The following is a 16292-nucleotide window of genomic DNA, read 5'->3' on the forward strand; positions in this document are numbered from 1 at the left end:
AAACAGAGTATTTAACCCAGATTTAACACAGGGGCCATAGTCACAGGGCAAGAGGCTGGTAAGTATGCCCTTCCAAGAACCCGTGACGAGATCCAGTTCGTCACACTTACCATATTCTCTTTTGTTACTATAGCATTGTTACAAATTATACCTTTAGTTTGCCACTGTCATTTTCTGTGCATGCAACTTTTTATTATTGTCATTTAATATATTCCACCAATATTTCATGTAATATTTTGGTTGGTAGCATTTAGTTGGTAAACTTTTCAATAGTATACAACAAACGTTTACTATACCCTCCCCATCTCTCTTTTCTTTGCCCCTTCTGGCTGTAAATACCTTCATATAACTGTTTCATCTCCATCACTCTTCATTAGGCCCGACTTCACACACCCAGAACCAAGCACTACCCACCCAGGTTCCTACTAAATATATAGCATGCTCCTCCAACTTCTCTGTTATCTTCCTTTGTCCATCACTTCCAAATTCCCCCTGCTGCTCTTGTCTCAAATCCCCATTATATCCTTTAGATTGTAAGCTCATGGGCTATCTAACCAAGTACTTTGTATAAAAGCAATCTAAACATGACTAGAACTCAGCTCACGGCAGGGCCCTCTTTACCTTTTGTATCTGATTGTGTATATTCTACGTTCTCCCCTAATTGTACAGCGCTGCGGAATATGTTGGTGCTTCATGAATGCCAGTAGTAAATAAATGTTGCCCTTGTCACGTATATTATTAAGGGAACACTATAGTCACCTAAATTACGTTAGCTAAATAAAGCAGTTTTAGTGTATAGATCATTCCCCTGCAATTTCACTGCTCAATTCACTGTCATTTAGGAGTTAAATCACTTTGTTTCTGTTTATGCAGCCCTATCCACACCTCCCCTGGCTATGATTGACAGAGCTTGCATGAAAAAAAAAACTGGTTTCACTTTCAAACAGATGTAATTTACCTTAAATAATTGTATCTCAATCTCTAAATTGAACTTTAATCACATACAGGAGGCTCACTGTCATTTAGGAGTTCACTGTCATTTAGGAGTTAAATCACTTTGTTTCTGTTTATGCAGCCCTATCCACACCTCCCCTGGCTATGATTGACAGAGCTTGCATGAAAAAAAAAACTGGTTTCACTTTCAAACAGATGTAATTTACCTTAAATAATTGTATCTCAATCTCTAAATTGAACTTTAATCACATACAGGATCAAGCAAGCTATTAATATAGCAGGGGATAAGAAAAACTTAATTAAACAGAACTTGCAATAAAGAAAGCCCTAATAGGGCTCTCTTTACAGGAAGTGTTTATGGAAGGCTGTGCAAGTCACATGCAGGGAGGTGTGACTAGGGTTCATAAACAAAGGGATTTAACTCCTAAATGGCAGAGGATTGAGCAGTGAGGCTGCAGGGGCAAGTTCTATACACCAAAACTGCTTCATTAAGCTAAAGTTGTTCAGGTGACTATAGTGTCCCTTTAACCCCTTAAGGACCAAACTTCTGGAATAAAAGGGAATCATGACATGCCACACATGTCATGTGTCCTTAAGGGGTTAATATTTATATATTGCTTTTGTTGCTGTTCACTGTATTCTTTGCATTCTATCATAATATTTTTGCACTTTGGTTTTGTCTGACGTATTTGTTTTTAATCAAGGTGGATTCATGGGGACTATTTATAAAAGGCTGTAATATACACACTGTAGTACTGAGTTTAGTAAGGCAAACGTAAGGAATATTAGTTAATATTTGATATATGATATATTTGATATATATCTCCTTACTATATATCTTGGCGTACACCCAAGAAATGGTAGTTATCAACTATTAGGAAATTCAGCTTTAAAACTGGCAAATGCTTTGCCCTTTCTGTTTCTACACAGCCCACGAGAAGTGTTGCTGTTTTTCACACCTCTGTATAAAAAGTGATATCATGAGTCAGGCATTCCACTTTCCCTGGGAATCTACACATAACAGACTCTATCTGAACCATCACGACTATTAGCTTTTGTGTGCCACAGGGGTGAGTAATGCATTGTGTGCACCACAGTGAAATGTGTGCCAGACGGGTGAGAAACACATTGTGTGCAACACACTGAATCACCTACAGTGTTATTCAAATTTAAAATTTAAGTCCCAAGTAGGCAAACTGGGAACGTTCTCCAAGTCAGCTATGCTTTTGTTTTTTCTACTTTGACCTTGAAATTACTCTCCATTGCCTGAATTTAAAAAATACATGAATTACTGTTTAGTAGATATACCCCAAATGGAAACATGCATGCATTTAGTGTGTATATCTAAAAACAACTTGCAAAATCTGCAGATGTCTTGTCGGAAATCTTTGCAAGCCCTCCCCTTCTAACCCCGCCTAGACTTTCTGTAGCTGTCCAATCACAGACTCCCAATGCAGCTCAATGAGAAGTCTTTGCAAGGCAGATGCTTTGAGCAATTGCTGACTCTTGATTTTAGCTAAACAAACCAGGAAGTAACAGGGCCTGTTGTCTGATTGACAGCCAATTTGTATTGAAATCTGCACTTTTTGTCAAATGCAAAAAAGAATACACACATGAAGCATTTCAGCAAGGTAAATTGCTTTTGTGGTCCTGAGTGTTCTTTTAAATTTGAAATCCACTTTGAACTAGGGGGGTCTGCCTTAACGTTGTCAGACGGGCATTCCCTCCAGTGGCCATTGGAGTAACTAAATGACCTCCATTTGTTTAAATATACATAGGGATTAAGGAGAGAGCGCAGGTAACTTTTTTCTTTGGTTTTTACTATATAAGAGAACTGCACATTTTTTTTTTTTAAAGTAACTAACAGATTAATGCAGGTTGTATCAGAAAATGGTAAGGCATTAAGCGTGCACATAACATCATGACATTAGGTGGGACTGCACAATTTGTATAATAAACCCTGGTCATACATAGTGTGTCAGTAGGTATGCTGGTATGAGCGTTAATGGGAACAGGCTAGGTAACTGACCTATTGTTAGTACGGTATAGCCTAGTATAACATGAGCACAATAGAGAGCATTTCAGTAGTGAGTTAGAGAAAAACTGGGGATATGTCATGCTGTGTTATCTGACCCTTCTACTAGCAATGATTCCCCTGGCCTATTCCTGTGGCTGTCACGCTAAGTCCAGTTCGACTTGTAGGAGAACTTGAGTCTCCAGGCTTGTCCCTTTGGCTCCTTGCGTCGGCTTGCACAAGCCTTTTGTGTCCGCCACGAAGAGACCACAGCTTGCTGTATGCAAGAGTCACCTGCCCCGCCGGCCTGCTTATAGGGGTTCTTCTCTGAGGGAGCCTTGGTCTGTGCGTGTTGCGGGTCGTTGGTGATCCGAGCCGCCTGTGTTGGGGCCTTTTGTGATGCCTCTGTTTCCTCCCAAGCTGCACTGTGTGTCACTGGAGCTCTGACCGGCTTGGATTCCTGTCTTTCCCTGAGGAGTCTCATTGGGTCTGATCTGCAGTGGCAGACTTTGTCTCGCTCTGTAGGGTAATTTCCCAGTATTGCGCCCAGAAGTTTTCGAAAGTCTTTGCGATGCCGTCCTCCATTATAGCCCCAGTAGTGGAAGTTTGGAGTGGGCTGGGCATAGCGTCGGTAGCCATCTTGTCTTTCGAGAGGAGGGATTCCGGCTTTGCAGGACCCCTCTGGTTTGGATGGGGTGAGTATGCCTGCGCCTCAGGGAGGACCAGGATAACCCCTGCCGGTCCATAGAGGAGGGTGGTAGCGAATTCAGGCTCCGCAGCCGGTCCGAGGGCAAAGAGAGCGGCCGACCTCTCCCCGCCTCAGCCTACTGCAGGCTGTAGTTTTGTTCTGGAATGGATTTGCTGATCGTCAGCAGAGTAGCCGCAAGCACTGTGTCCCCAGAGCGTTCACAAGTGTCTTGTAGCGTCAAAAAGTGGCTAACGGTTGGTTTTGGCTTATAACTCAGGCAGATTACTGGTCCTAGGCCCAGAGCTCGGGCAGCGTGCGACCATCCAGTTCAGCAGTCACGTTCCTCCCCCTCAATGGTACACCCTTTTAATGGGCAGGCGTACCCAGAGATGAGAATCGAATGCTCAATACCTCAATTTAGAGGAGAGAATGTCCTCAACTAAAGGAGAGACATCTTTACTACAGGCTCACAACCTTGCAATAATGTGCTGATCATGTTTTAGAATGGTGACATCATTCATACTATTATTTTCTGTATGAAAGGGTAATATCTCACAGATTATGTCACAGATTATGCCCCTAATCTCAGGAAGAACCGGGATGTACATGTCACAATCCACCTGAGATTATTGGGAGTTACACTTCTGAGCAGCAGCAGCAGCTCCAGCCACATTTGGATTTGTAATTTAATTTGGGAATATATATTATGGTTCATTCATCAAAGTATTCTTTATTTTAATTAAGGAAAAACTAATTGTTATGGCACATAGATAATTCATTTGGGATGTTAATTATTGGCAGCCGCAAAATAGCTGCCAACTTGGAGTGCACCTCCTCCTACTCTCCAGGACCAGTATGTATGTCCCAGGGTTACCCTGGGGAGATTGTTTTTCTTACACTATCACTAAAGACCACCCCTTTAATCCCTACACTACACTATACTATCTCTAAATATTAACCCCCTACACTACATTATACTATCCCTAAATATTAACCCCCTACACTACATTATACTATCTCTAAATATTAACCCTCTACACTACATTACACTATCCCTAAATATTAACCCCTGACACTACATTATACTATCCCAAAATATTAACCCCCTACACTACATTATACTATCCCTAAATATTAACCCCCTAAACTACATTATACTATCTCTAAATATTAACCCCCTACACTACATTATACTAACCCCTGACACTACATTATACTATCCCAAAATATTAACCCCCTACACTACATTATACTATCTCTAAATATTAACCCCCTACACTACATTATACTAACCCGAGATATTAACCCCTGACACTACATTATACTATCCCTAAATATTAACCAACTAAACTACATTATATTATCCCTAAATATTAACCCCTACACTACATTATACTATCCCAAAATATTAACCCCCTACACTACATTATACTATCTCTAAATATTAACCCCCTACACTACATTATACTAACCCGAGATATTAACCCCTGACACTACATTATACTATCCCTAAATATTAACCAACTAAACTACATTATATTATCTCTAAATATTAACCCCTACACTACATTATACTATCTCTAAATATTAACCCCCTACACTACATTATACTATCTCTAAATATTAACCTCCTACACTACATTATACTAACCCGAAATATTAACCCCTGACACTACATTATACTATCCCAAAATATTAACCCCCTACACTACATTATACTATCTCTAAATATTAACCCCCTACACTAAATTATACTAACCCGAAATATTAACCCCTGACACTACATTATACTATCCCAAAATATTAACCCCCTACACTACATTATACTATCTCTAAATATTAACCCCCTACACTACATTATACTAACCCGAGATATTAACCCCTGACACTACATTATACTATCCCTAAATATTAACCAACTAAACTACATTATATTATCTCTAAATATTAACCCCTACACTACATTATACTATCTCTAAATATTAACCCCCTACACTACATTATACTATCTCTAAATATTAACCTCCTACACTACATTATACTAACCCGAAATATTAACCCCTGACACTACATTATACTATCCCAAAATATTAACCCCTACACTACATTATACTATCTGTAAATATTAACCCCCTACACTACATTATACTAACCCGAGATATTAACCCCTGACACTACATTATACTATCCCTAAATATTAACCAACTAAACTACATTATATTATCCCTAAATATTAACCCCTGACACTACATTATACTATCCATAAATATTAACCCCTGACAATACATTATACTATCCCTAAATATTAACCCCCTACACTACATCATACTATCCCTAAATATAAACCCCCTACACTACATTATACTATCCCTAAATATTAACCCCCTACACTACATTATACTATCTCTAAATATTAACCCCTACACTACATTATACTATACCTAAATATTAACCCCTGACAATACCTTATACTATCCCTAAATATTAACCCCTTAAACTACATTATACTATATCTAAATATTAACCCCCTACACTACATTATACTATCTCTAAATATTAACCTCCTACACTACATTATACTAACCTGAAATATTAACCCCTGACACTACATTATACTATCCCAAAATATTAACCCCCTACACTACATTATACTATCTGTAAATATTAACCCCCTACACTACATTATACTAACCCGAGATATTAACCCCTGACACTACATTATACTATCCCTAAATATTAACCAACTAAACTACATTATATTATCCCTAAATATTAACCCCTGACACTACATTATATTATCTCTAAATATTAACCCCCTACACTACATTATACTATCCATAAATATTAACCCCTGACAATACGTTATACTATCCCTAAATATTAACCCCCTACACTACATTATACTATCCCTAAATATTAACCCCCTACACTACATTATACTATCCCTAAATATTAACCACTGACACTACATTATACTATCCCTAAATATTAACCCCCTACACTACATTATACTATCCCTAAATATTAACCACTGACACTACATTATACTATCTCTAAATATTAACCCCCTACACTACATTATATTATCTCTAAATATAAACCCCCTACACTGCATTATACTATCCCTAAATATTAACCCCTGACACTACATCATACTATCCCTAAATATAAACCCCCTACACTACATTATGCTATCCCTAAATATTAACCCCCTACACTACATTATACTATCCCTAAATATTAACCCCCTACACTACATTATACTATCTCTAAATATTAACCCCCTACAATACATTATACTATCCCTAAATACTAACCCTCTACACTACATTATACTATCTCTAAATATTAACCCCTACACTACATTATACTATACCTAAATATTAACCCGTGACTATACCTTATACTATCCCTAAATATTAACCCCCTAAACTACATTATACTATATCTAAATATTAACCCCCTACACTACATTATACTAACCCAAACTATTAACCCCCTACACTACATTATACTATATCGAAATATTAACCCCCTACACTACATTATACTATCTGTAAATATTAACCCCCTACACTACATTATACTAACCCAAAATAATAACTCCTACACTACATTATACTATCTCTAAATATTAACCCCCTACACTACATTATACTATACCTAAATATTAACCCCTGACAATACATTAAACTATATCTAAATATTAACCCCCTACACTACATTACACTATCTCTAAATATTAACCCCCTACACTACATTATACTATCCCTAAATATTAACCCCCTACACTACATTATACTATCTCTAAATATTAACCCCCTACACTACATTATACTATATCTAAATATTAACCCCCTACACTACATTATACTATCTCTAAATATTAACCCCCTACACTACATTATACTATATCTAAATATTAACCCCCTACACTACATTATACTATCTCTAAATATTAACCCCCTACACTACATTATACTATCTCTAAATATTAACCCCCTACACTACATTATACTATCTCTAAATATTAACCCCCTACACTACATTATACTATATCTAAATATTAACCCCCTACACTACATTATACTATCTGTAAATATTAACCCCCTACACTACATTATACTAACCCGAGATATTAACCCCTGACACTACATTATACTATCCCTAAATATTAACCAACTAAACTACATTATATTATCCCTAAATATTAACCCCTGACACTACATTATATTATCTCTAAATATTAACCCCCTACAAGACATTATACTATCCCTAAATATTAACCCCCCACACTACATTATACTATCCCTAAATATTAACCCCCTACACTACATTATACTATCCCTAAATATTAACCACTGACACTACATTATACTATCCCTAAATATTAACCCCCTACACTACATTATACTATCCCTAAATATTAACCACTGACACTACATTAGACTATCTCTAAATATTAACCCCCTACACTACATTATATTATCTCTAAATATAAACCCCCTACACTGCATTATACTATCCCTAAATATTAACCCCTGACACTACATTATACTATCTCTAAATATTACCCCCCTACAATACATTATACTATCCCTAAATATTAACCCCCTACACTACATTATACTATCTCTAAATATTAACCCCTACACTACATTATACTATACCTAAATATTAACCCCCTAAACTACATTATACTATATCTAAATATTAACCCCCTACACTACATTATACTAACCCAAACTATTAACCCCCTACACTACATAATACTATATCGAAATATTAACCCCCTACACTACATTATACTATCTGTAAATATTAACCCCCTACACTACATTATACTATACCTAAATATTAACCCCCTACACTACATTACACTATCTCTAAATATTAACCCCCTACACTACATTATACTATCCCTAAATATTAACCCCCTACACTACATTATACTATCTCTAAATATTAACCCCCTACACTACATTATACTATATCTAAATATTAACTCCCTACACTACATTATACTATCTCTAAATATTAACCCCCTACACTACATTATACTATATCTAAATATTAACCCCCTACACTACATTATACTATCTCTAAATATTAACCCCCTACACTACATTATACTATCTCTAAATATTAACCCCCTACACTACATTATACTATCTCTAAATATTAACCCCCTACACTACATTATACTATATCTAAATATTAACCCCCTACACTACATTATACTATCTCTAAATATTAACCCCCTACACTACATTATACTATCTCTAAATATTAACCCCCTACACTACATTATACTATCTCTAAATATTAACCCCCTACACTACATTATACTATCTCTAAATATTAACCCCCTACACTACATTATACTAACCCGAGATATTAACCGCCTACACTACATTATACTATCCCTAAATATTAACCCCCTACACTGCATTATATTATCCCTAAATATTAACCCCCTACACTACACTAACAGCATGCATTAATCCTATCCTAATGTGTTATATATACACACACACATTTTTTGTTTACATATAGGGTGGTAAGAGTCGGTGGGCTTGGAGTGTATTTTCTTACCATTTAGCGGACATGTGGCAGCCTGCATCCTGGGCCCCAATAACGATATGGAGTTATGTTTCCGCCTCTTGTCATGCCAATTCATATCAGGGATTGGAGCACTCATTGGTTGAGAGCTAAACGCATGCTCTTAGACTGTCACCACCCACTCTGCCTTCACCATTTCATCTTTGGGGGCCAGGTGACAGATTGCCAGGACAGAGCATCTCTGTTAAACAGTGAGTAGACAGTCTAAAAGAACACTAAAGGGTCAGGAACACAAACATGTATTCCTGATCTTATAGTGCAAAACCCACCATTTAGGTGGCTTGCCTCCCCTTAGCCCCCTTAAAAGCATGAAAAACTCACCTTATTTCCAGCGTAGCCATGGGGAAAGTATTGGATTGGCTAAAATGAGCAAGGAGGCTGGACAAACAACTTTTTGGCCAATCAGCACCTCCTCATAGAGATGCATTGAATCAATGCATCTCTATAAGGAAAATTCAGCATCCCCATGCAAAACGTGGAGACACTGTGCAGCACTGAGCCAGGAAGCACCTCCAGTGGCCATCTGAGGAGTGGCCCCTTGGAGGTGTCTCTAGGGCCAATGTAAACACTGCCTTTTCTCTGAAAAGGCAGTGTTTGCATGAAAATGCCTGCATTTAATGATTATACTCTCCAGAACAACTACATTAAGCTGTAGTTGTTCTGGTGACTATAGTGTCCCTTTAACATCGAAACCACAGCACCTATCGACTCCACGTCAATGTAGTTATGGTGTCTACAGTGTCCCTTTAAAAAAATAAACAAGGTTAATGAAATACCCTATAACTAACTTTAACCTGACTTACACATTGCATACGTATGAATGATATGGTAGATACGTCATTGCAAAATTCTATGAAAACATTGTGAAACAAACTATCTTTCTTTTAAAATCACAGAGAATTGTAACGTCCATTTTCACACACACACACACACACACAAAAAAATTCTATTAATTTTTCTTTATTTCTTCCAAAAAATAAACAACGTGCATAGAAAAAACAATTTCTACTGTAACGCATTCATGTACTAATAAAAAAAGTGGGCTTAAAAAAAATCATTAGAAATGGACTATATTCACATTTGACATTGTATGCAATACATGTGTATTCACCATCAGTATACAGCACAGCAACAGACCTAGGAACTCTCAGCATCTGACCTACATTCCTAGGGATTTGTTCACTAAACTGTGATTTGTAGTGGACTAAAAATTAAATTGCATATTTCAGGCTAAAATGGTCAAGGAGTGACATATCTAATATAGAGGTTTTTTTTACAAATAAGTTTGCAATACAGTTTTCAGTTTGAATAAATTCACTATTATTGAATACATCTTCGTGATTTTACCTCAATCTCAAGATCGCAGGTCAGTTTCTCGATTCACCACAGTTCACTATTTAATTTGCTATGGTGGCCTTTCCGATTCTTGGGCATACTAATCTGTGATTTTTTTTTTTTTTTTTTTTTTTTTTTTTTATACTATGTCACAGTGGAAAGCCCTGCTTGAATAGAGGTGATTGATGTTCCCAGATATTCTTCTGAATAGACCATTTAGCAATGCAAAATAAAAACTAGTAAGGTTATTTATTGAAATGAGAACTGTGGGAAATTCAAGGTGAATGCAATTGAATTTCATATTGAAGTGTAAGTAAACAAAATGGAAATTTCTCTATGTCCCCTAGGCTTCCAGTCTGGCTACATTAACCTTAAATGTGAAATCCACTTTGAATCCCTCACAATTCTCATGTTAGGTTGACTTAGAGAAATTTTTGGCTATATTGACCTTTCATTTGAAATGCAATTTGAATTCACTTTGAATTACTGACTTTTGTAAATAAACCCTCTTGTGCTAATTTTCAACATCATGAATCTTATACATACAATGGGCTAATAAAAATCATTAGTACTAAAATTAGTAGATTGACAAATATGGAGCAATTATCAGCAACCGCCCTGTGGTTTCTGTGGTGACTGCTTGTGATTTAGCACTTTGCTCTAGAAATGCCACAGTTTTGCATTATTTAATATCGACCAAAATCCTAAATATGCATTAAAATGAGCCATCATTCAATGCATAATAAAAAATATGTATATATGATCTAGGAAATATTACTTTTACTGACTGTTCTTCACCTGTTTCTAAAAGCACATACAACAAGATACGGCAATTAACTATAAAAATCCTAACAATGTCATTATTTCTCACAGTTCTGCTTAACTTTTTAATTCAGTTTTTAATAAAGAGCAACAATATGATCCTTACAGACTTCGGTGTACTATCTTCTGAAGTCGTTACCATATTCATTGTTTGGTACTTTGTTTTCAGATTGTTCAGGTACCCAACAATAATTATCGGTTGCACTGGGTGGCTTATAGTCATCCTCTTTTTCGGAATTTCTCCTTTTGTAGCACACAATGCCTGCAACCACAGCCAACAGTAACAAAACCCCACAGGCACAAATTGTACTGACTAGTATCAATGTCCTGTGCCCAGGAGTTTGATCACTAGAAACCTTATCCACAAGCTCATCTCCAGAAGAACTATCAAACTCGGAAGTCATGGGAGAGGTTACCAGTTGTATAGTGTTCTCTATGACTGATGCGTCCTTTAAGGAATCTGGAGACATCGAGCTGGTGGTAGAGTGATCTGTGTTATCAAAACTGTTTATGGTTTGATTGCCTTTAGGTTTCATCTCTTGACCAACCTGCCCACTAGTATTGGTATTTTGATTTAATGTGTCCGGGTAGCAAGAGATGCCATCGGATGATAACAGGAATCCATCTGGACAAAAGCAGACATAGCTCCCAGGGACGTTACTGCACATCTCAGCACATGGTGACTTAGTACACTCATCTACATCATGACAAGACAACCGATCATTGCCAACTTCATATCCATATTTGCAGGAGCAGTAGAAGGAGCCATCTGTATTCAAACAGCCATGTTCACAAGGAGAGTTAATGCATTCATCTTGATCAAGACACTTGTTGTCATGTAGCATGTAGCCTGTTTTGCAACTGCACTCAAAGCTACCTAATGTGTTGGTACACACTTGTTGACAAGGCTTCTGCTGACATTCATCTATATCTGTGCAATTTAGTTTGTTTTCTGAAAGTTCATATCCCTCAATACATGTGCATTCATAGCCTTGATAGCTGTTTGTGCATCTGTGCTGGCATGGGTTGGACTGGCAATTTTGGGGTAAAACACATGATATCAGGTCCGATGCCAGAACATAGCCATCTCTGCAACCACAGCGAACAGACCATGTTATTAAGTCCCTAATACATTCCTGCTCGCAGCCTCCATTGTTGTAATCACAACCAAGGTTTGGTGAAGCACACAGAGGTCCTTCAGAATCCCAATGAAAGCCATTTCCATCCTCGTGTTCTTTGCAGACTATCTGACTTACACTATTATCCTCACAACGTATTGTAGCCATAGAGCCATGGGGAAGTGAAGACAAAGATGCAGTTGACATTTCAATTGGGGCAAAGTATTCAACATTTCCTGGGCCTGCAAGGGCCACTGGTTTGCACATACCTTTAAACTGGAATTTGCAGAGGTAGCCATCAACAGGATTTATGCACTTGCCATCCAACCATTTGTAATTCTCAGTTGACATGAAGTCCAAGTGAATGGTAACACACCGGACTTGTGTGCAAGTACTCTTAGGTTCTTGCATCCAGTTAGAGAACTGGCTTTCTTCAGTTTCCTTATCTCCTGTGACCAAGGAAAATCCTTTTAGCAACTTGTGGGGCACGTAGCACTTATTCTTATTCAGCTGGAGTCCAATCCAAAGCTTTAAAGGAGTATCTGTTAGGCTGCTGTTTAGTTGCAAAAGCAAGTTTTTTACATGCTCAGCTTCTTCTTGACTTTTTATGGTAACCAGATCCCCTCCATTATAAATGCATTTATCTTTGGCATTCTGAAAGTTTTGTTTGCCCAGATGAACAGTGTAGCAGACGTTGTTGACACAATGACTTTGGTCATCTGCATGGGTTCCAAGTAGCAACAGCAGGAGAACAGCCAGGAAAATTAGCTTGAGTTGAGGGAGTACCATGCTTCTCAGTAGCTTTTTTATCTTTCTGTTACCAGTTGACCTCTTCAAACCAGGCAGATAAAACCGTGGTAGCTCTACAAGGAACAGAAAGCACATCAGAATTAAAAGCAGGAAAGGCTATCTTTTAGGTAATGTGTATCCCTTTTGACTAAAGGAGCCCATCAGAGGGCATCCTGTGTTGTCATAGATCCCATTCTTTATCAAACAGTAGAACTTCCTGCAAAACACTGACTCGCAATATGTCTTCTGTGTCTTTGGACGTTAAGGGAGTTAAACGTCTTGAGCAGTTCCTGTTTTTCTTGCTTTCTTTTTTTTCTCCAAAGATCTAGTGTCTAAGAAGCGTTATTAATAACTGGTGGGGAAAACAAAATATCAGTATACATCCATTCCGTGCCATTTTCCCATATCTACATGCTTGGCAAATAACTTTGGCATTTTATGAGAACTTGGCATATGCTCATTATATAAATAGTTAACTACAGACTAATTTAACTGTCATTGGAAAAAATAAATCACTGGACGTAATGCCATGCATATTTACAGTGTTTTTTTTTTTTTTTAAAGATTCTTAGAATTTATTTTATGTTTCTTTTATGCTCTCGAAATAACTGTAAAAGTTCTAGTGTTCCTGGGCCGTGAGAATGTAAAAGCTATTAATTAGAAGCTAAATTTAGGTACAGTGTCTGGACCATAAGACGTGTAACGTGAGAAAGATCTAGTTAAATGTACAATATTCACAAATCTACACATATCTAGCACAGGGCTGTGTTAGAGTAAAAATATTTAGGAATATTATTTTGATTTATTTTTTAATTAATTAGCAAACAAGAACTCCAAAATTAGAAGTTTACAAATTAATCACAATGTGTGTGCTGTAAAAAATAACTTATTATCCAAATCAGGAGGTCTGTAATAGATTGTGTGACTAAAATCAAGATTTGGCAATTTTTTGGTTAAAACTATCTTGAGTGCCATTTCCTTCACTGTTTATAACCCCAAGATGAGAAAGCAGGACTCCATGCGGATGCTATATTTGAGTAAATGTATCTATGCATCTATCTCATTTAAATCTATGGACAAGTTGAACAAACCCCCCTACACTCCTGTAAAGCAAATCTTTGCATATAAATGATTCTCTTTCCTTTCTTTGTCTCTCTACTTCCTCTATGGAGTGGGAATCATCAGGATTGAACTAAAGTGCAAATGTGGTTTTAACTTTTTGCTGGCATCTGTAGTCATGCAATAAACATAGTTATGCAATAAACATAATAAATAGCTTCAGATTTCTCCCACTGAATTGTGTCACAATTTCAACAGATGTGCTTTAGGGTGGTACTTTCTGACTCATAGACTTGGAGATTTCAATAATTAGCTTTCTTTTTCACAGTCTAGTGATGGCCCAGGGTCTAGAATCATAAACTCTTTCAGACAGTTTGGTAGCTTTAAGTCCAAAGACTGGTATTGCCAAACTTCGCCATTAATGCAGCTCCATTTGATCAGCCCATGGTTGTATCCATAGGAAAATATGATAGGCTATGCAGTTCAGCATTTTACAGAGAGTGTAGGGGGGGCATTTTACCTTAGACTTTCCCCTGACTTTTTTTTCTCTCTTCTTGCTTGTCCTCTCATCTCTTCTTGTGTCATAAGTAGGAAACAGATGTAGAAAGAATATTAGAAATGGATAAGTAATTGCGCATTTGGCCAATGCATTTACTATCAGTTATAAAGAACAAACACATAAAACTGTGTCAAGATGTGTCATCCCACTGTAATGCTTCATACAATGCATATTTACATGTCTAGTGGTCCTGCCCAAATTTGATGTCCTTTTAAAATATGGTACAGGGTCGATTCCAAAATGTGATGGACCAGTTTCCATAAGGGTCAAATGAAATTCATAATTAACTTCACATATAGAATATCCTTGGTCAATCATAGTGGAATAGTTGTTCTTTAATATTTAATATCCTTTTGTTCCAACATTGTTATGTAGCTTCCAATAGATATAGAACATCAAAGATCAGATCAATAATCATTCAAGTTCCTCAACCATTGATCTCGAAATCAATTTTTCCATTGCAGCCAAATGACAACAAAAAATTATGTTCTATTTAGTGTTTAAATCACAATATTGTATTCTTGTAGTTAAATGTATGCATTGTATACTTGAATAAAGGATTTTCACATGTATACAATATAAGAATTTTTGTATACACCCCTTGTGTCTTGTTAATAACACTGCAAAATAATAATTTGTAGTTAAATAAATATTCTATAAAACCTTCAGCAGCAAAAAAACACACATGATTTTTGGGGAATTCTAAACTATCCATTGTGAAACTCTAGCAAAAACACTTCACATTGATAATATCTGGCAACACAGGTTCTAAAAACATAATTGCTTCAAATTTAGAACAGAAGAAGCGTTGCTGTGCCTAATCATTAAATTCATGAAGCACCAATATCCAAAAAGCAATAATCAATTACCTAATAAGGTTTATAACGATATTGGCGGGCACATAACCCAGGTCGGAATGAGTATCTTGGGCTATAGGAAAAAGAAACCACACAGAGACCAAGTTGCAGATAAGAATTCACATCACACTTTATTGTCCACAAGGGGACCCAATACAGAGTAAGCTTAACTCTCATTAAGTAGTTGCATGCATTCACTTCAAAACAGCTTGGTATCTAGATATATCAGCGTAAGTATACATCACCATTAGAGGGACTTGGTTGTGTCCTCACTGCACGACTGGGGGAACTCTGACAGTCAGGCTTGGAGGGACCCTCTCTGGGAACAGCAGAGACCAGCAACACGCGTCCGCATTACAGGTCGGTAGTTCTCCAAGTGAGTGCCAAGTTTCTCCATCTTTGATACCTTTTACCAAGTTTGTAACTTTTCCAAGATTTCTTATCAGTGCAGCCCAGCATGTATCTTGTCATGCAC

The 16292-nt window shown here is 37.0% G+C and overlaps 1 protein-coding gene across 1 annotated transcript; it reads right to left on the reverse strand.

Moving 5' to 3' along the window:
* Window positions 1-10347: 10347 nt before the first annotated feature.
* On the reverse strand, window positions 10348-14973 carry LOC134587534 (complement component C1q receptor-like). Its single transcript, XM_063443995.1, has 2 exons — window positions 14922-14973; window positions 10348-13416 (listed from the first exon to the last, which is right to left on the reverse strand). Exon 2 carries the CDS (start codon window positions 13340-13342, stop codon window positions 11555-11557), a length of 1788 nt encoding a protein of 595 aa, XP_063300065.1. The 5' UTR covers window positions 13343-13416; window positions 14922-14973; the 3' UTR covers window positions 10348-11554.
* Window positions 14974-16292: the final 1319 nt, after the last annotated feature.

This window comes from Pelobates fuscus, chromosome 2 (assembly GCF_036172605.1).
Source record: "Pelobates fuscus isolate aPelFus1 chromosome 2, aPelFus1.pri, whole genome shotgun sequence".
NCBI classification, from domain to species: domain Eukaryota; kingdom Metazoa; phylum Chordata; class Amphibia; order Anura; family Pelobatidae; genus Pelobates; species Pelobates fuscus.